The sequence below is a fragment of the Sminthopsis crassicaudata genome, chromosome 2 (genome assembly GCF_048593235.1).
Source record: "Sminthopsis crassicaudata isolate SCR6 chromosome 2, ASM4859323v1, whole genome shotgun sequence".
Taxonomy (NCBI): domain Eukaryota; kingdom Metazoa; phylum Chordata; class Mammalia; order Dasyuromorphia; family Dasyuridae; genus Sminthopsis; species Sminthopsis crassicaudata.
The window spans coordinates 448490570-448516033 of record NC_133618.1 but is presented as its reverse complement, the minus strand read 5'-3'; the positions used below and the strand labels follow the sequence as shown (position 1 = coordinate 448516033).

General features: G+C 33.1%; 1 protein-coding gene across 3 annotated transcripts in view; it reads right to left on the bottom strand.

Moving 5' to 3' along the window:
• The window catches only part of RPN2 (ribophorin II), a 50873-nt gene that overhangs the window by 17869 nt on the left and 7540 nt on the right, over window positions 1-25464 (bottom strand). For all 3 annotated transcript variants that reach the window (XM_074292673.1, XM_074292674.1, XM_074292672.1), the window contains exons 3-9: window positions 19104-19199; window positions 18344-18519; window positions 14812-14887; window positions 12157-12291; window positions 11067-11243; window positions 8525-8643; window positions 5352-5457 (exon numbers count right to left, since the gene is read on the bottom strand). In XM_074292673.1, the coding sequence (XP_074148774.1) occupies window positions 5352-5457; window positions 8525-8643; window positions 11067-11243; window positions 12157-12291; window positions 14812-14887; window positions 18344-18519; window positions 19104-19199 (885 nt within the window). The remainder of the gene's footprint in view (window positions 1-5351; window positions 5458-8524; window positions 8644-11066; window positions 11244-12156; window positions 12292-14811; window positions 14888-18343; window positions 18520-19103; window positions 19200-25464) is intronic.

Here is a 25464-nt window from a genome sequence, read left to right as displayed (position 1 = left end):
TCTGCAAAACTTACCTACAAATGGTTAACTGAAAATGCATTTTATGGGAAAGATACAATAATTCTACTCTTAAAACAATTTAAAAAATTAAAAACCATCAAAATGTCCTTTCACACCCTTAACAAGAGAAAAAGGAAACTGTTTTTCATTCAATAGGTGATTTGGGGGCTGGTCCACCCTGCCCCTTTTTTTGACTCTAGTGTGTGGCACTAACAGCACAAAAATATCTTAATGCCAGGAAATGTAGCCTTTCTCCTGGGAGTAATAACCATTCTGTTTAGTTCATTACTGTCAAAAATGATGGTGCATTAGGGGCAATTAATGCTAATGACAGCTTCCAAAACCCATGGCTCCCCTGACAACTTGCCCAATAACAATGAGTACTATTAGGGGCCTTCGTGCAAAGCTGCCAGTGTTTAATGCACTCCAGCCAACTTAAAGCACCTCTGGAGAGATTACCAGGACCAGCCTGCTGGCTTTGATGCTCTAAGTGCGATTATTATTGCAATTAGAAAGCAAATTTGACACATGCAGCGGAGGTCAGCCCTTATAAATAAGAATTAGTCCCACTCTGATGAATAGAGCAGGCAGGACGCTAATATTAACTCCATCATCAGGTTTAAAAAGTGATGGCAATGACTTAAATGGAAGTCATTAGTATTTACGTTAATAACAGCTATTGGCAATTATGGTTACTGTGCATCTATTTCTCAGGTTTTTTTTAACTACTACAAAAGAATTTTACAAATACTAGGCTTGATTCAATGATGAATAAACTATTCTCCATAGAGATAAATGCACACCATGAGCAATTATAATGAAATTCTGAGAGCTGTGACGCCTAAGTAAATGTCTTTGAAAAACACTTTGTAAGTGTTAAGGTTTCACTAAAGAGAAAAAATTGGAACAGTAAAAAACACAACATGCCTAAATCATGCATAAAAGTAGAAATAGCACTTAGAGATTATCATTAAGACTCATTCTTCTTACAGACTACAGTGATCTACAATTTGATAAACACACAGACTCCAAATTCTGTGATAAGAACTCACTATTTAATAAAAATTGCTGAGAAAACTGGAAAACAGTATGGCAGAAAACTAAACAAAGACCAACATCTCATATTCTATTCCAAGAGAAACTGAAATAGGTTCATGATTTAAACATAAAGGGTATTACCATGAGCAAATTAGGAGAGCAAGGAATAGTTTACCTATTAGATCTTTGCAGAAAGAAGGAATTTATAACCAAACAAGAAATAGAGGACATTATGAAATAGAAAAGATACAATTCTGATTACAGTAAACTGGAAAGTTTTTGCATAAACAAAACCAACGTAGCCAAGATAAGAAGGGAATCATATAGTCGGGAAGCAATTTTTTTCTGCCAGCATTTCTGATAAAGACTTTTTCTCCCCCCTTCACTATATCTATTTAATATTTTGTTTTCCCATTACATGTAAGAGAATTTTTTAATATTTGTTTTTAAATTTTTGAGTTCCAGATTATTTCCCTTTGTCCCTGCTTATCCCTCCCTCACTGAGAAGGCACATGTGAAGTTAATGCCAAACATTTCTGTAAGTCATGTAGCAAAAGAAAATATAGATTTCTTTCCCCCACCAAAAACAAAAAAACCCAAACCCTTATGAAAAGTAAAGTATTTTTTAAAGAATAAATCTTCAATCTTTATTCAGATATAATCTTTCTCTGGATATGGGTAGCATTTTTCATCAAAAATCCTTCAGAGTAGTCTTGGATCATTGTGCTACTGAGAATAACAAAGGCATTCACAGCTGATCATCCTACAAAGTTACTATTACTTTGTGCATAGTATATTTCACTTTGCATGAGCTCATGAAAAACTTACCAAGTTTTTTTGAGAGCATACTGTTCACCATGTCACACATTATATTCCATTATACATTCCATTATAATCATAAACCATAATTTATCCAACCATTCCTCAATTTATGAACATCCCTATAATTTCCAACTCTTGAAAAACTTTTGAAAAAAGAGCTGTTATAAATATTTTTGTACACATAAGTCTAAAGGCTTCATTTCTAAAATATGTATAATTTAAATAATATTTTATAGAAATTTATAAGACTACAAATGATAAATGATCAAAGGATATGAACAATTTTCAAATGAAAAAATTAAAGCCATCTATAATCATACAAAAATGATCATTATTGATTAGAGAAATGCAAATTTAAACAACTCTGGGGTACCATCTCACACCTACCAAATTGGCTAAGATGACAGAAAAAGATAAATGTTAGAGGAAACATGGGAAAATGGGGATACTAATGCACTGTTGGAATTGTGAACTGATCCTGTAATTCTGGAAAGCAATGTGGAACTATGACCAAAGGCTTTCAAACTACATATACCCTTTGATTTATAGACCCACTACTGGGTCTATATCCCAAAGAAATCATAAAAGAGGGAAAATGTGCAAAAAGAGAAAATATGTGCAAAAATGTTTGTAGCAGCTCTTTTTGTAGTGGCAAAGAATTGGAAATTGAGGGCTGCTCATCAACTGGGGAATAGCAGAATAAGTTGTGGTATTTTAATGTAATGGAATAGTACTCTTCTATAAGAAACTGATTCCAGAAAAGCCTGGAAAGACTTACATGAACTGATACTGAGTGAAGTGAGCAGAATCAGGAGAACATTGTATATAGTAACAGCAACACTGTGTGATGATCAACTATGACAGGCTTAGTTTTTTTCAGCAACACAGTGACTCAAGACAAGTTCAATAGACTTGAGGTGGAAAATACCATCCACATCTAGAGAAAGAATTATGGAGACTGAATACATATCAAAGGATACTATTTTCATCTTTAAAAAAAATTTTTTCCCCTTTTGTTTTTTCTTTCACAATATGACTAAAATAGAAATGTTTAAATTGATCATACATAGATAACCTACATCAAATTGTTTGGGGAGGAAGGGAGAAAAGAAAAAAATAAAAATACTATTAAGTGGGCGGTGGGGAGAGACTCTTTCTCCTTAAAAACATAGATGGGAATTATCAACAGCATTCCTACCTATTTTCTCCATAACCATTTTCACCAGATGGAAAGGACCCCAAGAAATCATTTGGCTTTCCACCTTACTTTGTGGCAAGACAACTTCTAAAATCCTTATTTAATTCAATAGTTCAAAGATTTAAGATTTCACTTTAAATCGTGGTTTCTATGTACCTTAATAAATGATTTTTGTGAATTGCTGTATCCAAAAAAACTGTCAGTATTTGGATGCTAACTTTTTGATAATAATTCTGTCCATTCTTAGCAAGGCTGGTCCTCAAGCAACAAACAGAAACATATTCCTTTACGCTTCCCTATTATCCTTTACATTATAGCTTTTGGTTAGAGATATTAGTTTCAAAAAATATTTGCTAATTGTATTAATATCCCCAGTACTTAACATAATGTTTAACACCTAGTTGCATAACCATTTCTTAAACTCTGAAGATTTATCATAATGGTGGCATTGGATCTATGCTTTAATAAAGTACGAACATAAGATTTTTATAAAAAAGTTAAAGTGTTGCTATTTATTTAAAAAGCATAAATTTTGGTTTCCACCAAAATTCATAAGTGGATCTCACACATTATACCAAGATAAGCTCAAAATGGATATATGATTTAGATATAAAGGGTGATATAAAACAAATTAGGGAAATATAAAAACCATTTCAAATATATGGGAAGAGTTTTATGGACAAATAAGATATACAGAGGTAAAATGGATTTGAATACATAAAATTAAAAAGTTCTTGCACCAAACAAAACCAATGTAGCCAAAATAATAAGGAAAGCAGAAAATAGCGCAAACTTTTTACAATAAGTTTTTCTGACAAAGGCCTTATTTCTCAAATGAGTAAGAAACAGTCAAATTTATAAAAATAAAAGGCAACAATTGACCAAAGTGCCAAATGATAAATGGCAAAAGAATATGAACAAGCAGTTTTCAGAGGAAGAACTCAATGCTTTCAATCACTACTAATTAGAAAAATGCAAAGTAAAACAATTGTGATTTTATTACCTCACACCTTACCTACAAAACTGGATAAAGGGATAGAAAAGAAAAAATGATGTGGGAATGTGGGAAAATAGGTACACTGGTACACAATTTGGTACAACTGTAAAATAGTCCTATTTCTCTGGAGCACAATTTGGAACTATGCCCAAAGAGTATAAAACTGTGTATACCCTTTAACTCAATATTACTGCGAAGAAATCAGAGAAAAAGAATCTATATGTACAAAAATATTTATACCAGCTGTTTTTGTGGTGGCAAAGAGCTGAAAAATGAGAGGATGACCATCAAAACTGGGTAACAGCTGAACAAGCTGTGTATTTGACTGCAAAGAAATACTACTGTAGTGTAAGAAAAAACAAAGAGGATGACTTCAGAAGCATCTGGGAAGACTTATATAAGCTGATGAAAAGTGAAGTGAGCAGAACTAGGAAAACATTGTACACAATAACAGCAAAAAATTTTTTTTATTTTATTTTATTAATTTTACAATTATAACAGAAAAATTTTAACAATAATCAACTGTGAAAGACTTAGCTACTCTGATCAATGCAATGATCCATCCCAATCCCAAAGTATTCATGATAAAAAATGCTCCAGAGAAAAAGCTGATGAGCTGAGTGCAGATGGAAGCGTATTTTTTTTCACTTTTTTAATTTTTCTTGTTTCTCCCCCCTTCCCACAACATGGCTAATGTAGAAATGTTTTACATGACTTTACAAGTATAATAGAATCATATTTCTTGGGGGCAGTTAGGTGGCACAGTGGATAGAGCACCAGCCTTGAATTCAGGAGGACCGGAGTTCAAATCTGGTCTCAGACACTTAACACTTCCTAGCTGTGTGACCCTGGGCAAGTCACTTAACCCCAGCCTCGGGGGGGGGGGGGGGGAAGACCACTTCATCCACAATACTTGTAAAGCACATTCATTTACTCAAGTTTTTTTTTTTTTTTCTTCCCTAAAGCAATTGGGGTTAAGTGACTTGCCCAGGATGTCACATAGCTAAGAAGGGTTAAGTGTCTGAGGCCAGATTTGAAGTCTGATGCCCCTGACGACTTCAGGGTTGGTGCTCTATCTACTGTGCCACCTAGCTGCCCCCACTCAAGTCTTTTATATAATTCGAACATTGGCAGACTATCAAATGACAATCCAAATAATCAACTTTTTTCAAAAGGCTTCCTTTGGTTTGGTCAGGGAATGAAGTTAAAATCCTCTAGATGAAAAATGATTTATTGCTATGTATATGTTGTTTCCAACACTACCACAGAAACAGAGATGACAAGAAAAGCACTCACCTCTACCACATTTGCAATGTAGCGGCTATCACCTTCAACACGGATAGAGAAGTCATAATAACCACTGGCAGGCTTGGCATTCATGAAGTTCAGATCAAAACCATCTCTATGTGAATTGGAGCATGGTTATTAAGGTTTTCATTCAAGAAGACTATCAATAATTACAATGCCTTACTAAACTTGTTTATTTACATTTCATAATACTTTAAGTGATTTATACTCATTATTTTCTTGATTCTCTCAAAAAGCCTATAAGGTAAACAATAGATTTTAACCTCCATTATTCAGAGGAGATTTAGAGAGACATGGTAAATGACTTGTTCCTGCTCTCACAGGACATAGAGCCAGGCATTCACTACAACCCAAATCTTCTGATTTTTGAGTCTCATTCTCTTTCTACCATATTACATTGTCTATGCTACTATTTACTGTTAACTTTAATAACAATTTACATTCAATTTACATTTAATAACAACATTCTGACTTCAAGGTTGTCAAATTAATCTCACTTCTTTTACTCATTTTCTATCCTATCTCCTCTATTTTTCTTAAACAAACTGCTCTGTTCAAATCTTCCAAGTTATGTCTTATCTGGAATACACTATGTCCTGAGCTTTTTTTCAACTGCTCTTGAAATCTCACTTCTTCCAAGACTAATTAAAATTAAAATAATTAATAAATAATTTATTTATTTGAAATATTTTTAAAAATAAAAATTAATATAATAATAAAAATTTTTAATTTCTGAAACTATCAACACATCTAATTCCTAACTCTTTATTCTTAGGTACACATAATAAGCTGTTCTTATTTATACTAATTAATTTATTTTTGAAATTAAGGAGACAGTGTAATGTAGTAAATAAAGATCTGAATTTGGAGTTAAAGGACCTGGATTCAGTTCCAAGCTCTTGCCACTTACTTCCTGTGTGATCCAGTGGGGCACCCTAACTTGACTCTAACACAGTGATATCATTTTGTTCCTCTTCAAGCAAGGACAACCAATAACTAGCTAATTTGAGGTAAGTCTTTTAACCTCTCTAAGCTAAAGTAAGATAATTTTTTTAAAAATGAAGCTCAAGGACTAGGAGATCATTATATACTTCAACAACAATACTGTATGATGATCAATTCTGATGGACATGGCCCTCTTCAACAATGAGATGAGCTAAATCAGTCCCAATAGAGAAGTACTGAACTGAACCAGCTACACTCAGTGAAAGAATTTAGGGAGATGACTATGAACGACTACCTAGAATTTCCAATCCCTCTAATTTTGTCTGCCTGCATTTTGGATTTCCTTCACAGGCTAAATGTACACTATTTCAAAGTCCGATTCTTTTTGTTCAGTAAAACAACTGATTGGTCATATATACAAATATTGCATTTAATTTATACTCTAACATATTTACCATGTATTGGTCGACCTGCCATGGAGGGGGAGGGGGGAAGGAGGGGAAAAATTGGAACAAATGGTTTGGCGATTGTCAATGTTGTAAAATTACCCATGCAAATATCTGGCAAATAAAAACTATTAAAAAAAAAAAAAAAAAAAGCAGCTCAGGATTTTTGTTATCTATAAATCAAGTATGAAAATAAAACAAGAATGAAGATTTATTCGAAGAATTTCTGTAGCCAACAATAAACTGACATTTCATTTTATGATCATGATACGAATAAATAGCTATTTCATTAATCAAAAATGACTACAACTCCATACCTCTAAGTTTTTGCTCAAAGCATTCCCTTTCCTGAGAAATTTAATAAAATCAGACTTAGTGTTTTTGCATTATGGTACATACCATATAATCAAGCCTCACATCCCTCAGAATTTAGAATCTAAGAAATGAACAGTGAATTCACTGGACAGACATAAAATATGCACAGTAAAAAAAAAAAAAAAAAAAAGATACCAATTGTTGAAATCCTTTGCACTCTTCAAAACCTTGCAAAAATGTTGATTTCAGAAAAGCTTAGAAAGATTGAACTGATACTGAGTAAAGAGAGAAGAATTAGGAAAAAACTGTAAAGAGTAACAGCAAGATTATGTGATGATCAATTAACTATGATAGACTTAGCTCTTCTCAGCAATACAGTAAAAACCAAGACAATTCTAATAGACTTTAAATGGAAAAGGCCATCTGCACCCAGAGAGGAAACTACAGAGCCTAAATTATACTATTTTCACCTTTTTTTTGGTTTGCTTTTTCTTTCTCCTCATAGTTTCTTTCTTTTTTTTTCTATTTGTTGATTTTTATTTTATAGTATGACTAACATGGAAATGTTTTAAATTATTGTAAAATTTTATTACAATAAATTATTGTAAAATTTGAATTTTTGCACACAAATAAAATGCTATTGAGAGAAATTAAAAAAAAAAAAAAAAAAAAAAAAAAACAACCCTGCTAAAATGCCCTCTCCTCAAGTTAGCCCTACTAAGTCAAGATCTGGAAAGTATAGGCTTAGGGAATTGAGCTGACTTACTTGCCCCAGGAAAGAAAGGGCCAGTGTGGTGCCACAAGAAGGGAAAGGATGTCAAGATCCTCAAGAGCTAGAGGTGCAAGCTGTCTTGGCTACATGTTTTCATTGTGTACACCTCACTATCAATGTACTTTATGTATAGGCCCATCTTTCGCACTGATACTTTCTGTATTTGTGAAAGAACACACCCCCAGGTTTAAAGAGAATATTTTATAGTCATTTTTCTTAGCATGCTGTAACAGTGAGGAATCCCTGCCTTTAGCTAACTGTAACTTCCAGCTGACTATTAAAAGTAAGCACAAAAATAATATGCCCATTCTTCCATGTACCTTTCTCTGATTCCTCCACCCCGAGTCTACTCCCTTCTCCTCTTAAGGGATCTCTCTCCATGCCATAATCTAAGGCTTTAATGTATTTGACTTCTCATATGATAAAGTACATCACTCTACCTAGTATTACAATTATTATGCAAATATTTTATGTCTAATAGATTATAGGATTCTTTAAAGCTGGGAATCACACCTTACACTTTTGAATACTGAATGCTCATCAATGAACTCTGCCAAGTATGTTCAAAAACAGTTTGTCAAATGAAAGAAATTAACTGGTTTTTTTGTTTTTGTTTTTGTTTTTGTTTTTGTTTTTTTTTTAAAGATGTGCTAAAAGGCTAGGAGAGTGGTGTAGGAACTTACCCTGAAGGAGTGAAGGCAGTCTGCTGTAGGACTGTGTTCTTGGTAGAAGTAGACTTAGCACGTTCCAATGTGACAGAAGCATGAGCCAGAAGCTGTGACATAACATTTGTAACTTGCAGCTGGAACAAAATACAAAATCATATGTAGAGTAAAGCCAGCATCATCTGATTACTTTTTATTTGTTCATTCCTAGATCCCATGTGGCTTTAGGCAAGTCACTTAACCGTCTGCCTCAGTCTTTTCCATCTGTAAAATAGAGATTAAAGGGTGGTTGTGAGGATCTAATGAAATAATATTTATAAAACACCTGGTACAGTCCTTGGCACATAACAGGTAATACCTTTTCCCTTTTCCCCTTTCAAATAATTATAGGAGAAATCTGTACAAATGAATTTTAAAAATTTGACTACATTACATTACAGATAAACCTCAGAAATCAAATATAATCAAGCTAACCTGAATGATAGGATTTTATAGTAAAAAATGAATTGGATTACAGGCCACTAGAAGGTACCTTAGAGTTCACATAGTCTAATCCCTTCATTTACACAGATGAAAGAACTGAGATTTAGTGATATATGTCAAAGGACACACAGTGGATTGGATGGCAGAGCAAGGACCAGTATATAGCTTCCCATCTCCAAAAACAGTTACCACCACACCACAAGTCTTTATATCTCACTTATATTATTCTTCAAGGACTCCTGATTTCCTTTCAAAGAAAACTCTTTCCATCAACATAGGATGTAAACCCTCTGAAACCCTCTGTCTGATTATAAGTGTTTGTGGATTGCTGCACCTGAAAAAAAATTAATTCCCAAGAATCCAGTCTTCTGGAATTGACCTGGGCCAGTCTTAGATGAAAGGCATTTATTCCATTACCAAACCTTTTATCTGAACCATATCCAAATGTGGCAGGACTTGGTTGGTTTCACTGGCATCAGCATAAAGACTCGAATAGAGGTTACACCAGAGTATTTAAAATCTCTTAACAAACAAAATGCCTTAGGAAAATGTCTGATATTGAGGCAATTGCAAACATAGATGGCTCCTAAATTGTTTAAAATAAATTTTAAAATATCACAAAAGGAACTTTTTAGAAGGTTTCAGCTTATCTCTGGCTTATAGTCAACCAACCCAGTTGAAGGTTAAGTATCAAACACATTCTTCTTGAAACTACCAGACATTTAAAATATTAACAACAACAACAACAAAAAAAAATCAATAAATATTCAAAAAGGTGTCAAAGGGAGTACTTAATGTCACATGACTTTTAGGGAAGGAAAAGGCAAAGAGAAAAAGCACTTTTTAAAACACCTTTGTGTTAGGTACTATGCTAGGCATTATCTCATTTGATTGCCACAAGAACCCTGGCCAAAAGGTATTATTTATACACATTTTACAGTTGTGGAAATTAAGGCAAACAGAATTAATTGATTTGCCCAGGGTCACACTAGTAAGTGTCTGAAGTTAGATTTGAACTTAGGTCTTCTTGACATCAGGCCTTGTGCTCTAGCCATGGTACTATATAACCACCAAAACTTCTACCTGAGAAAGATATACTTTAAGATTATTCAATAATAGAATCTTGAAGGAATTCTTAATGAATGAAAACTGTGGTGATGCAATAGCTGTTTAAGGAAAACATGATAGCTTTACCCTCATCATCTCAAATGAAAAGGAGCCAATTATCTGTTTTAGCAAATTCTATTTAGTAAGTTCTGAGATTACATAGGAGTTAATCTAGGAATTTTAAATTTCAAAGTAATATATTTTATAAAAGTTTGGAGTCGGAGAATGCATTTTTGTCTCTTTTTAAATTCATTCACTCATCCATTTATTTATTGACTTATTTTTCTGTTTATTTTTCACAATAATTTCAATAAATAAAAAAAAAAACATTATGTATAACTGAATTTCTGTGATATACAGTTGTTTGGTAAGTGTACATTAAATTTAATATGATAGTAACAAAATTGCCTTGCTAATCTGTATCCCCTTTTATTTCTTTCTGCTCTTAAAGAATGTACTGTGGGGGCAGCTAGGTGGCACAGTGGATAGAGCACCAGCCCTGAATTCAGGAGGACCCGAGTTCAAATCTGGTCTCAGACACTTAACACTCCTAGCTGTGTGACCCTGGGCAAGTCACTTAACCCCAGCCTAAAAAAAAAAAAATAAAAAAAAAAAATGTACTGTTATAGATGCAGACCTCTTGGTATAACATGGGCACAGAAATGAAATGTGTATACAGTTAAATTACGTAACAGAAGCTAATTGATGTTTTAAAATCCTTTGAAAAATTAATCTTAAATACAAAGATTAGACAATTCTGTAGAGAGTGCAAGTCCAGGCAACATTTCCCTCCTTAGTGAATTAAGTGGTATCCTAAATAATACATATACCATCATGAAGCCTGTGACTGACTATATGGTTCTTGTAAAATAAAGCAATCTTCTAAGAATGTGCCACCAAAAAAAAAAAAAAAAAAAAAAAAAAAAAAAAGACTTGATGTAGACTCTAAATAAGTTTGTGGAGATCTTACCCGGAGAACAGGCTGCTGGTGAGACACAGAAGCTGAGCCCTCAGCAACAATGACAAGAGGAAGGTGATAGCGATTCTGAGAAAATGCAGCAGCGGCAGCAGCAACACTGAAGGCTTCAGAGAGAGAGTCAAAATTCTTTTTGCTGAAAACTGCATTCACCAGCTGGATTACTTGATCCTGAAGAAAAGGGGAACATCCCAAGAAAGAATATGTGAAATATGCTTCCTCTCTTTTTGTTAGCTTCAAAAAGGGGATTAAATCAACTCTTTCATAGGTCTTTTGGTCATAAACTGAAATTTATAAATGAAAGAAAATAAGCAAAAATTCTGGATTTATACATGGCACCTTTAATTTTATTTTTATTATGTGTGAAAGCTGAAATATTCCTGCAGATTAATAAATACTCTGATGACAGATTATAAAAGAAAAAGTTCACTATTTAATATGTATATTTATATATTTTATATAACATACTTTATAAAATAAAAAATACACTATTGTGTAGGTATACTAGTAACATTATCAATCTACTTATGAAAAGTATAAAGATATTATATCTCTAAGATATAATATATCCATGAATAAACATATGATAAAATAAATTTTTACTGGCAGGTGTGAAATTCTCTTTCTCTCATACTTCTCTCATTTATTTGATTTCTTTCAAGTGTCTGCTAAAATTCTGACTTCTACAAAAGGCTTGCTTAGTCCCCCTTCAATGCTTTTCTTTTAGAATCATCTCCAATTTACCCTTGCATGTACTTGTTTGTAAATTATCTCTACCTGGTACAGGCTTAGTACAGAATCAGGCATCAAAGTTGCTTAATAAATGCTTAACTTAAGATAGCATACACAATAGTACAATTTACAATGAAATATACTGCTCACTAAAAATTTATCCTTTTACTTCCTACTTCCACTACCTTTCTTTCTTCCCATCCCTTCCTTTTAAGTTAAACTAGGGCTAAATTTTTATTTAAAAGATCACATTTTTCTAAATGAAAGTTAGCTTTCATTTATAAAAAGTCCATATGGTTTCAGGAGATGAATGATTCTTTGTCTTCTATTTTATTAACTTTCTAATTAATACCTCCTTAAAGGGTGGCTCTGTTCCCACATGATCTGACAGCTGGTAGGTGGCAGCAACAAATAATGCTGTGGGCTCCAAGCCTTCTTCAAATTGTAGGTACACTCCACCCAGGTCATCTAAACGAGCAACAAGGTCCTGCCACAAAAAGACACAACCAAAATATAAATCAAGTAAAAAGAAAAAAACTAACCATGTAATTAAAACAAACCTGTTTATCATTATTCCATGAGTATAGAACTGGCATATTGGGCTCTGAGGAATCTAAGAAAGTTTTCTGTAAACACAATGTATTCCTCAAGGAAGAAAGCAAGCATTCTTTACGGGATTACCTGATATCTGTCAATATAGACAGTCCCCACTCTTTACCCCAGTGCACAACTAACAAGCAGCATCATGAATCTGGGAGGGACAATCTTTTCCCATCTATTCCCATACCTTTGCATAGGTGTTCCTGTGTCTAGAATTCATTGTCTCCCTTCTTCCATTACCTTCGCCCAAGATTCAAGTGGGGTCACTTCATACAGAAAATCTCTCCTGATCTCCACAGCTATTAGTATTCCTTTCTTTCTCAAATTAGATCATATTTCCTTGGAATCATAGATTTAGATTTAAAAAGAAGCTTAAGAAATAATCTAGCCCAACTCCCTCATTTTACAAATGAAAAAACTAAGGCCTAGAGTAGTTAGATTACTGTCACAGAGACAGTGGCAAAGAGAAGTGGCAAAGTTAACCCAGAACTTCTGCCCCTGATCTTTTAACTATGTATACCTGTTGCACCTCCCAGAAGAAAATCTTGTGGACATAGATTATTTCATCTTTGTGTCTTCAACATGTAGTAGTGTCTTACATATAAGAGTGTCCTATACATACATTATACTCATTAAATATTTCTTTAATTTAAAAAATATTGAACACGGGAGCCAAGAAGACCCAAAATCTGGCTTTGCCATGTGTGAGCTATATGCACCTGAAGAAGTCACTTCCTGAGACTCAGTTTCCTCATTTATAAAATGGGGATGATAATATCCCAATTATACATATAAAATTATATATTATATAGATATATATTTTTATATATACATAAAAATATATATAAAGAGTTACATAAGCATGTACTGTTATTAATATGGAAAATAACTTTTCTAATCCAATGTACAGCAATCTGATATCAGTGTGAGTTTGCAAGGGAGACAGAAGAAACTGCCTTGTTGGGTTAAAAGATAATAAAAGTGAAATACATATGTGGTCTTCAAAGCTGGAAAAAAAACCTAGAGTTACAACCTAGATACAGGATGAAAAACATCTGAAGATAGTTCTATTTGGAGGTATCATACTACAGCAAGGATCCAAAGAGCTCCAAATTTAAGACTGAAATGATGGACCAAATCTCAGAAGATGGTGAATGGAGACAAATATAAAAGCCTATTTGAGTACCATGTCATCTTACATAAAATACAAAGGAAAGAACTTTGGTTGCATTAACAACAGTCTATGGTAAATAAGGTAATGAATCCCATTGTATTCAGAATAGGTCTGAATTCACAGGGTGGCTTATGTTTTTGGGGGGGACGACATATTTTAAAAAGAATAATGATAGTCCTTTGCCTGTCTACAAGATAGCAAGTAAGGAGAATTTCTGGAATGAAATGTATACACAAACACACTTTACATATATATATATATATACATATATATATATGTGTGTGTGTGTGTGTGTGCATATATGTGTGTGTGTATATATGTGTGTGTGTATATATATATACACACACACATATATATACATATATATATATATATTTATACACTTCATATATATATATATATGTATTTATTTTTCTTTTTTCCTAGTAAATTTATTTTTTATTACACATTGTTTTGTGAATAATGAAAAATCAGAGCAAAAGGGAAAAACCACGGGAGAGATTTTTTTAAAAAGCCCCCCAAAAGACACATTTCATATATTAAAAAACCCATCCTGTGGTAAAAGAAGTAGACTTAGGATCACAGGATTTAAATTTTGAAAGGTTCTTAGAAAACAGTTAGATCAACATCCTCATTATACAGAAGGAAACCACTGCAATCCAATGGGAAAAAAAAGATATGCCTGGTATATATGTAGATCACAAATGACAAAACTGAATTTTGAATATGTCTGTTGAGTCTCGATTCAGTTTCTGACCTCCTGCACCAAACAACTGGTTCCAGAAGAGAAGAACTAGGCCAAATAAAATAGAAATCAGGGCAAAATAGATTTCACTTCAATATCAGGAGCAACTTCCAAACAATGAGAGCTGTTTGACAACAGAACAGGCTGCCTTGCAATGCAAGGAGTTCCTTAACTCTGGCTCTTCAATCAGAAAGTGATATTATCAAGGATGCTAGAAGGTATTTATGCTTTAGATAAGGATTAGACTAAATGACCCAGTCTGAGATCCCTTCCAATGTGAGGATTTTTTTTTTAATAATTGTCTGGAGTTAAGCCTTAAATATAAACATAACCAGTATAAGCCAGTTCAATTAATCCCCTTTTCTCTTTCTGAAGAAGCATAAAATAGTAAAGCAAATATCTAAACAAAATCATCTTCTACCCTGGCTGGCTATAAGAATTTTCAAAAGTATTAGTTGAGGATCCCAATTGGAAGGTTCTGTTCCTACCTCAATCTCCTCTACGATACCACTCAGATCAGCTTGCTGAGATAAATATGATGCCGTCTGTAAAGCCTGAATAGTCCTGTAAGAGTGGGGGGGGGGAAAAAAAGAGGCACATCTGGAGTAAGTATTCAAAAATACATGCATACTCTTATTCAAAATGATCTGATTTAAGCAAAAGACAAAATAGTAGTTTCAAATCTAATTAAAAAACAGAAGCTAGTGATTACTGAACTCATAATCATAGGATGCTAAAAGAGCCCCTACAAACCAAATGGTATAATTTCCTAATTTTATAAATTAGTAAAGTGAGGCTTAGATATGGGAAAATCACATAGTTGATAGAACTAGGACTAGAACTCAAGTCTCTTGACCTCCAGTTCAGTGCTATTTCCAGTAGATTATACTGCTTCCCTATCCTAGTTTCAATGTCTATTATATCTTAGCTTCTTCCAAGTAGATATTAGCAAAACCATTCCTCCAAAATTCAAACTAACAAGTTGTGTTTTTTTTTTTATGCCTTTTTACCCTCTACACTCTTTCCTTTTCTAAGCAGGGTCAGTGATTTTCCTTTTTTACTAGATGTGACTACACTATAACCCATCTGTTCCACTCTGACCAAGCAGAACAAGCCGTAAGAGTAGCAGAACTGGCACCAGAAGGAAGCAAGACCAAAAACTACTCTTGATGGGCTTGTGTGATGGTAGCCTGGCCTCTTGGTGTTGTAGCCTCCTCAACAGTCAAACAAATACATTTGTAGGATCCCTAGCTCACAGTACTTTGTGACACCCAAGGAGATACTAACCACAGGCAGGTGGAGGTAATATATCATCCACTTCATTTCCACTACTTTATTCAAATCTTCCAAATCATTAGGTGGATCCTTTGTTGGAAAACTCATATAGTAAATACAGTTCTGACCATGTTACTCCCCTGCCCAACAAACATCAGGGGATCTCAAATACCTCTAGTATAAAATAGAAACTCTTTTATCTGTCATTTAAAGTACATTACAACTTGCTTCCATATTCTCTTTCTAGGCTGATCAAACCTTAACCAACCCCTCCCTGGCTTTTTGCTCAAGCTGACTCTCAGGCCTGGAATGCTCTCCCTCCTTATCTCTTCTTTTTGGAATTAGCACCCCATCAGTCTAGAGCCCCCTAAGTGAAAGCCATTTCCTAATTTCCCTAGTTGTTAGCAGTGTTCCTTCCAAATCACTTTGTATTTATTTTATATATATCTTGTATTCACTTATCTATGAAAAGAATGCATTTACTAGCAGACTCTTAAGTCCCTTGAAGGCAGGGACTCATCACTTTTGTATTCATAACTGCAATGCCTAGCACATTGTAGGTGCAACAAATGCTTGAATGACTAAAGCTGCATATGATTAAAATCATGGAAAATTTTTATTTGCATTAGTAGAAAGCAGTCACACCAATAAGATCATGGGTCTACTCATATTAAATTCCTCTAGTTAATCTTCAATTATCCAAATAAATGGAAGAACTGAGCATGAGCTAACTCTATGGATAATCTCTAACTTGTAGATAAATTTTTCCTCTAACAAATTTTATCAGAATTGCCTATAAGAAGCAAATATGATATTTTAACTTGTTTAACAACAAAATACTGAACAGACAGAAAGCAAGCTATAAATCTATTCTTAGTAAGGATGTTCACATATTTCACCAGAGTTAGAAAATCTATGAGAAAGATGGAAAATTTCCCCAATATTTAGATAAGGGTAAATGCCCCCCAAATTTCAGTAATTCTTCCTTCCCCTAAATTCACATTTTTCATCTGTAGTTTAGTCTAACTCTTAATTACATCTTAACTTCTCTTACATTAATTTTTAATAGACTGTAATATATTGTTAGTTTTCCACAGACTGTCTTACATTTTTGAATGCCACACAAATCCTATCATGATACTATGCCCAAAACATGAAGTCAACAAATACTGCTTCTACCACACAACAGAATGCATTAGAGAAAACAACGAAATACGAATCAGGAGATCTGATTCTAATCTTGGTCCTACCATTCTTTTGGACAAATAGGCCATTTCTTTCTAAGCCTCAGTTTCCTCTTCTAAAAAATTAGAAGTTTAGATTAGATAGTTGTTTTCTAAGTCTCCTTTACACATCTAAATGTCCATTTCTCTATTCTCTGAAGGTATAAACCTTGAAAAATGTAAATGGTGCTCTTCTGGATGAAAAAGGAAAAATGGGGCTATCTGGTGGTTGAGTTCATTACTCTAACTAGCCTAGGACTCAAATCACTATATATAAAATCAATATATTAGAAAATGTAAGGTAAAAAAGAGTTTTCTGTGTTCGATGATCTCCATTAACTTTACAACAATTCTAAAATCTTCCTTGGAAAACTTGCCTCCACTGAAATATTTTAATTATTAAACAAGGAAGTGATAGTTAATAAACAAACAAAAAAACATGAGAATCAATATGAAGTATAATCTTTAAGGATCACTATTATGGGTAGTTGGGGAATGAAACATAAGAGTCTAGTTTTTGCCAATAATAGATGCAGAGCTCAAAAAAGGATAGAAAAGTAAGAAAAATGATTTTTCAATTAAAACACAATTTTTCTCTTCTTTGGGATAAATCACAGTGATGATAAATCAAGTTCTCAAAGGAACTTTAAGAATAAAAATAAATCTGCTTAGCTACAGATTAATAGTTTTGTCAACTAGTCTTATCAAATACTCCTTAGTCATCAGTTTCCTTTCCTTTTGAGTCTTAAGTAACACAAAACAATCTGTTTATAACACTTAACAATGACAACTTTCAAATCCTTTTTTTCCCCAAACCACTTTGTAAGGAGGATAAGTGGCCCATTTAAAACAATTATTTAAAAGGTAGATTATCTTATATACTAAATAAACCAGAACATGAACTATGTGATTCATCTCTGTCATACATGCATTCCTCTACTACTGAAAATAGTTTTTTCAAGGCAATAACCTTTTGGCATATGGAACCCCTTTCTCTTTCTTTCTCACCTCCCTCTCTCTATTTTCTACCATCAACTTTTCTGTCACTTAAAGAATTCCTAAACTTTTGGCTTATTTCTTTTTGGCATATCCCTATAGCCACACTAGACAAAGAACTAACCCCTGTGGCTAATCATTGAGAAGTAATGTATGTCACAGAGAGAATTTTAATCCTAAAAGTGGAAACTTAGGTTTAAAACCCAGTGGCTGTGTGATTTTGGATAAATCAATTAAACTCTCTGAAGCTTTTCTGCAAAATGTGGATAATAATTATTAAGCTGAACTATATCTAGCTCATAGGATTATTGTGAAGAAAGTATTTGGTAAATTGATATAATTGTCAATTACATATTCATTCTTAGTTTTATTCTTTACCCATAAGACTAATTTATCCTCCTGTGTTTTTGACTATCCTCATTGTCTATCCATGTCTTGGTTTCATATTTCTCTTCCTCCTAGAAGGAAAACTTTGGACAATATAGCAGATTAGGAGCTGAAGAAATACACCTTAACAATGACTTACGCCAGCACAGTTTCCTCCTTACTAAGACGGGCAATTAGAGCACTGAGTGCTTCTTGAGATGCCAAAGGAAGTCCAAAGCCATTGAGGGCTCCAACTGCATGGTAGATCTGAGAGACTGATGAATCTTCACTCACAGCTGCATGGAGCAGATCTTTGGTCTCGTTGGAAATAGAAATCTATGAAATAGTGGAAACACAAAGGACTTCGGATCAGGCACTGGCAAGTAGGCAATCTAGTATCTCTTCTCTCAAGCCACAAGCAAACTGATGCTACATAGACATAAAACATGTGAGCACACCCACATTGATGTTTTAATGTTTCTGATGCCTAGATCTGATAGTCATTTTTTTCTACACAATGGCTGTCCTAAATTCAGGAATATAAACATTCTAGAAATCTGGTGAGGAAGGATTTTTCATATTCATTATAGTTTTCTTTTGGTTTAAGAAGTGGGATATGAGAGAAAACCATGGTTTTGCTAAACAGCAAGAAGAAAAATTACTACAAGAAGGAATGTTCATTTGTTTTCTAAGACAGACAAAGCTGTAATAAGTCAGAATTAAGAAAAAAATAAAGCTTCATATTAAAAAAAAATGTGAATCCTCATTAATGTTATAAAAAAAACTTCCAGAAAAAAAAAAGAACACATTTTTTTAAACCCCAAATAATTTCTCCTCTAAGCCTCAATAATGTAAAAGATGTCAAAAGAGGTTTTTCTAGTTCAATGATTGTAATATTAGATTGAAGAGCTTTGACTTACCTCGCAACCTGAAAGAACCTGGCTGGACTGTGCAGCATAGAAAAGGGAGTCAAGACTATTGGGATTTAGGTTGGATTTGATGAAGGTACAGGCTTGCTAAAGAAAAAAAAGAAATCAAGATTAAGTAGTGATTTTAAGAGGGATGGGGAAAATTCCTCAGGTATCTTTAACAACTGATTATCTCTACAATGCCTTAAAGCTAAGTTACAAATGATTCTATCCTATCACTATTTTTTCATTGAAAGAAATAAAACTTTTTTACCTCATGACCCACACTGAGTTAAAGTTACAAATACTAAGACAGTACTTTCACAAATACAATCACTAAATATTTTGGTTTGTAAAGATATATATTTTAGTTATTCCAAAACAAAAATTTTAAATGGCCATACAATTATAACAATAAACTGAAGAAGAAAAAAAAAAAAAAACCCCTCTGGAATCCCATAAGAATTCTGAATAAAGTAAGTTTCTAGGGAAAAAAATCAATTGTGGAAAGGAAGGAAACAAGAAAACCTTTTAGAATATTGTAAATTAAGTTCAGGGAGAAAGAGAAACAAAATACCACAATATGCCAATTCTTGTTTGTACAAGGTTTGATGTAAAAATATGTACTTTGTCTCCATCTTGTGGAAAAGCCATAGCATAGCATCTAATTATTTAGATAATTAAAACTGAAGTATGAGAATTACTTCATCTGTTAAGTTTGAGAGCAATGCAATGCAATTTTTAACATCTATGTGCCAGTGTCCATTTCCCACAATGTAAGATACTATTGTCTATAGTTTAAGCTGTTGCTTCTTAAGTTATAATAAAAGCAGAAATCTGTGAGAAAGGTGCATATCAAATTTTACAAAAGCCTTAAACTTTGAAAAATTCCAGTCAAGTTACAGACAAGCAGAGAAAAGTCTTTTTACATTGTATTTCGAATGAATTCTACAAGGCTCTTTCTTTCTATAATATCTTTCTATTTTAATTCACATATTCACTTACCAACATTTATTAAAAATGTCATAGAAAATATTCACCTATAATTCTTGTGTGTATCTAGCATTTTGAAGCAGGTGCATGTACTTGTTTTCAAAATGCAAACAATAATCTGCTTGGAGATCTCTCTTACCAGTTGAAAAAAAAAGAAATGAAATGGGGGCAAATAGGATATAACTAACTCTCAATTTGATGAATCCAGTCCAAACAACGGCAAAAAAGTAAACTCAGTAGCTTTGAGGCCTTGATAAAATTCCTATTATTACACATATATATTTAATAGTATAGTTTCTAGACATTTTGTTAAAAAAAAAAAAAAAAAAGTATAATTCTGGACTATACGATACTATACTATACTCAATAGTCCCAAAGTATATTTAGGCTGTTTTCTAAGCTAATTATCAATTCTGTAACGACAATGAATAAAAATGTGAATATTAAGTTCCTGAATAAAAAGTTCTAATCCATTTGCAAAATATTAGCATGTTTACCACATCATGTAATTCTTGCTGTCCAGAACCAAACTCAACAATGATCATATCTGTGTAAATAACATATTCTTACATCTCCAGTTTGAATCCTTACTGCTCTCCTCAGCATGTCTCACTTCTCCAACTGCCTGTTGAATAATTCTATTTAGATATTTAACCATCAAATCTAATAACCTGTCAAAGCCAAATTCATGTCCTTCAAAAAAAAAAAAAATTCCTGACTTCCTTATTTCTGTCAACAGTACTATCATTCTTTAAATCACTCAGGATTAAAATTTTGGCTATATCTTTAAAACTTTCTCCCTCCCTCCAAATCAATCTTTTAAGTCTTGTCAACAAGCCTTTTTTCAATGTCTTTTGCTTCCCTTCATTTCTATTATCATTGTTACCATATCTATCTTGTTCAAGTGACCAAAGTACTTTGCAAAGGCTAAAACTATCTGTAAATGGGAATTATTACTTTGTTTCTGGACCGTTTAGTCTAAATGGTTTCCGTAGCTCCAGTTTCTATTCCTTTCCAAAAGCTACCCTGCATATAATTGTCACACTCAACTTATTTAAATACTTTCTTTAGATTAGTCCTGCAGAATCAGGACTCTAAGTCTTTTTTTTTTTTTTTTTTTTTTTTTTTTTGGCTGAGGCAATTGGGGTTAAGTGACTTCCCCAGGGTCATACAGCCAGGAAATATTAAGTGTCTGAGGCCAAATTTGAACTCAGATCCTTCTGACTTCAGGACTAGTGCTCTAACCACTGCACCATCTAACTGCCCCCACTCTAAGCCTAATTCTTGATGGATCAACAAATGTCTATTAAATGTCTGGTTACTGTGCAAGAAACTAGACTAGGGATACTAGTACAAAGAATGAGAGAATGTTACTCTTTAGATGAGAGTCTTCCCCATGAAGACACATGAAAATGATATGTTTTGGCAGAGGACTAATAGAATATTTCTCTGACAGTTCTGGCATTGAACTTATTTGTTGTAGCAACTCTGAATCCAGTATGCTGGCTTTGTGGGGTGACAGTGACAGGAACTGACTCTCTATGTTTCTTCTTTGGGCTTACTCTAATTGAGAGAAACTTAAGAGGGACAGAGGGTAGACACAGAAGGCTCAGACTTCATGGCTTACCCAATACATATTTCTAAGAAGGAATCCCCAGGATGTATTATATTTGTTTAATTTCTTCTGAATGGCTTTGGAGCTTTGGTAGCTGCCCTGGATTGAAGGCTAGCCATTTCTGTCTCAGAGAAAACCCTGGTTGGTTGACTTTCTGCCATCTGTACGTGATCTGTTGTATTTCTGGCTAGAGGGCATTTCTGTGACTGCCAGATTTTTGCCAGATTCTGTTGGGACAAAGTAAGGTTGTCCTCCATTCCTGCGATTCTGGTTCTTTAAGTTTTGTCAAGAAAACACAAGCTTCCCAAGAAAAAGTTAAACTATCTGATGATTTTATGGGGACAAATTTATTGGGGGTTTTTTTCCCTCCAATGTCTTGGTTGCCAGAATTTTATCTATTTGTGTCTGTCTGTTTTATTATTGCTGATTCTTCCAATTTATGATATAGTTATAGGAAAGGACACACAGGGAGCTGAAGAGTGTCATGTAAGCCCTGACTCTTCCTGCAAGAAATCCACCCATATCTATTTTATATGCTACTGTGCCTGTCAACACTGGCTACAGTGTTCATTTCTATTATACATATAGACTAAATGGGAGGTAAATGGAATCCAGTAGAAACAAAAAGGGAAGTACTTTAAATCTTGTCTTGCCTCCTCCATAAGCACTCTGGCCTATTGTCTGCACATACTGTAGAAGCCAAGGTCTTGCTAGTTCCAGAAAGGTGCAAGTTTTACACCTGGGATGATTCAAAGGGGGAAAAAATATGAGAGTTTAAACTATAACCAGAAGAAAAGCCCAAATGGTTAGGTTTTTATTAAGAGCCTGACTGAGCAAAGTTGTAAAGGATTCCAGAAAGGAATAACATTGGTTTATGATTGAGAGCAAGAATTTGCTGATAGGGCAGAGTTAACCTCTTTTAATCTACAAGATTAATTCTTATACGTGAAAAGGGATAAAAATTAAGAGTCATTTAAAAAAGAAAATGAGAATTTCTCAATTTGAGCAGAAGATACTATTTTTCCATGATCTGGTCAAATCAAGGGACATGGGAAATGATCATATCAATTATGAGAACAGAATTAGTTTAGAAAGGACTCTTTTGTTCTTAAGATATATGGAGGCTAAATTGATGACTCTACAGAAATAGTGTCTAATATTTCAAATATGAACTTACAGAGCATAAGAGGAAAAAACCTGAATTTGTAAAGAACTTATGATGAAGCTTTTCTAGAATTAGTATTGTTAATTTAGAATGGGGGGGAGGAGATTTGGTGTGCATGTATGTGTGAGAGAGAGAGAGTGAGAGACAATTGGGGTTAAGTGACTTACAGTCTAGTAAGTGTCAAGTATTTGAGGGCAGATTTATTAAACTCAAGATTTGATTGTAGGATCAGCGTGCCACCAAGCTGCTCTTAATTTGGAAATTAAGAAATTTAACTACCTACAACCAGCCTTACTATTTTATTTTCCCACATGGAGATTATGGGATAAAGGAGTTTCCCCAAATGCTGGCATTATAAATGATTTTATTTATTTCACATAAGATCAAAATGTCCAGTGAGGTACTAAGCCCCAGAATGGAAAGGGTGTTTTTATGTTTTGTCATCTCAAAGAAAAATGTGTTCAATGTGAATTATTAATCAATACTGTTATCTCTTTCCTCCCAGTAACTATCATCTTCAATTTTTACTCTCCAACAGAATATTTCAAAAAAATTAATGCTTTATTTTGTTGTGGAAAAATTTTAATTCATGGGAATTAGTCTGAATAAATGATTTAATAGAATTCAATTATTTAGGAAATGTCATTTCTAGAAAGAAGTTAAGAGAAATATATTTTTGAAACCATGATTCACTATAAAGTATAAATATGATTTGTAAATAGAAAAGTTTAAGGTTAAAAAACTTATGGTAAAATGCCTCTATTTTTGTCCACCTGCATTTTTTATTTCCTTCACAGGTTAATTGTACACGATTTCAAAGTCCAATTCTTTTTGTACAGCAAAATAACTGTATGGATATATATATATATATATATATATATATATATATATATACACATATATATATATACACATATATATATATTGTATTTAACTTATACTTTTAACATATTTAACATGTATTGGCTAACCTGCCATCTAGGGGAGTGGGTGGGTGGAAGAAGGGGAAAAGTTGGAACAAAAGGTTTTACAATTGTCAATGCTGAAAAATTACCCATGCATATATCTTGTAAATAAAAAGGTATTTTAAAAAAAAACCTTATTCTAAGACATGGTAAGATATTAAAGTATAATGTTAGAGGCATGCAAATAAAAATATAGTAATTTGCAATAAAACCATCTCTAATCTATTAAAAATTCAGAAAACTGAATGAGATCAAAGTAAAAGAGGAAAAAAACAGTCAGATTTACAGAAAAGCTGCTCCCTATTAGAAACTGATTAAGTCAAGAGAATGTCTCTAAATTCTTTTCCAAGAAGTTAAGGAAACTACTAGTGATTTTTAGGCTTAATATTACCAATGCTGCTATCCTGAAGTAAATCTGGGAAGAAAAGTTTAAAAAATCATGAAACAAACTTAAAATTGAACAGTTTAAGTTAGCTTTATACTAGGTTTCATAAATTAATTGGGAGTAATTACTATTTATTGCATTATTGATTTAGATTGTCTGGGTTTGGATGAAATCAACAAAGAATGTCAAATCAAGAAGCACATGCCCAGGGTTTTTAATCACATAACGGGAAATGGTATTCAACTGGATTAATATTAATGAATAATTTTCAGTAAGTTGTTTTATATTATATATTATTGTTATATCATATTGTAATTAATATTGTCTTAATTCTGTTTAATTAGATTTTTAAATATTATAATTTTGGCAAGTATTATACAACTGTACAATTAATATTTTGGAATGAAACCTAAATTATGATGCATATAACATAGTAAAAATAATAATCGTTTTGGGAGCACAAACAAAAAACAAGATATCCTAAAAAATGAGGGAGTCAAAAAACAAAAAACAGAAATAATTAATGATGTGAAAGGCAGAATAAATAGGGCACTGGATTGAGATAAGGAAGCCCTAAATTCAAATTTAACCTCACACACTGCCTAGCTGTATGACCATGGGTAAGTCACTTCAATACTGTTTTTCTCAGTTTCTTCATCTATACAATGAGATGCAGTTGGAAATTCGACAAATCACTGAAATAACTATGCCAAGAAAACCCCAAAAGGGCTCATAGAGTCAGACACTACTGAAAAACAAACAAGTAAATAACAAAAACAAGGCTTTGCTGGCTCAAAAGCTCTTTTCAGTCTAAGTGTAAAATTGAAGTCATAAATTTAAAGCCTAAAAACAACTGAAATGAGAAGTGAACATTTAGAGGTCTTTTGAAATAAGAGTTGGAAAATTGGATTTGAGCTTTAAATCTTCAGATTAATAATTATGGAAAGATTTTATGGATCTTATATAATTCATACATGTCTTCTATATAAAATGCCTAATGGATTCTGTGCCTTGTTTATCCTCTCCTACCAATGGGAAAATGGAACAACTTATTAACTTATTAACATTCATGTGATACCAAATTCATTCAAATCAGATGAGATTTTTTTAAGACAGCCAATTTTAAGAAGAGCTTGAAAATAGTGCAGTTCACTAGAAATCTGAACCCTACTAAATTAGTCTTAATGGCTGGCATGTATTATACTACACCTGTATACAATTACTAAATATAGATGCATATTTATTATCTT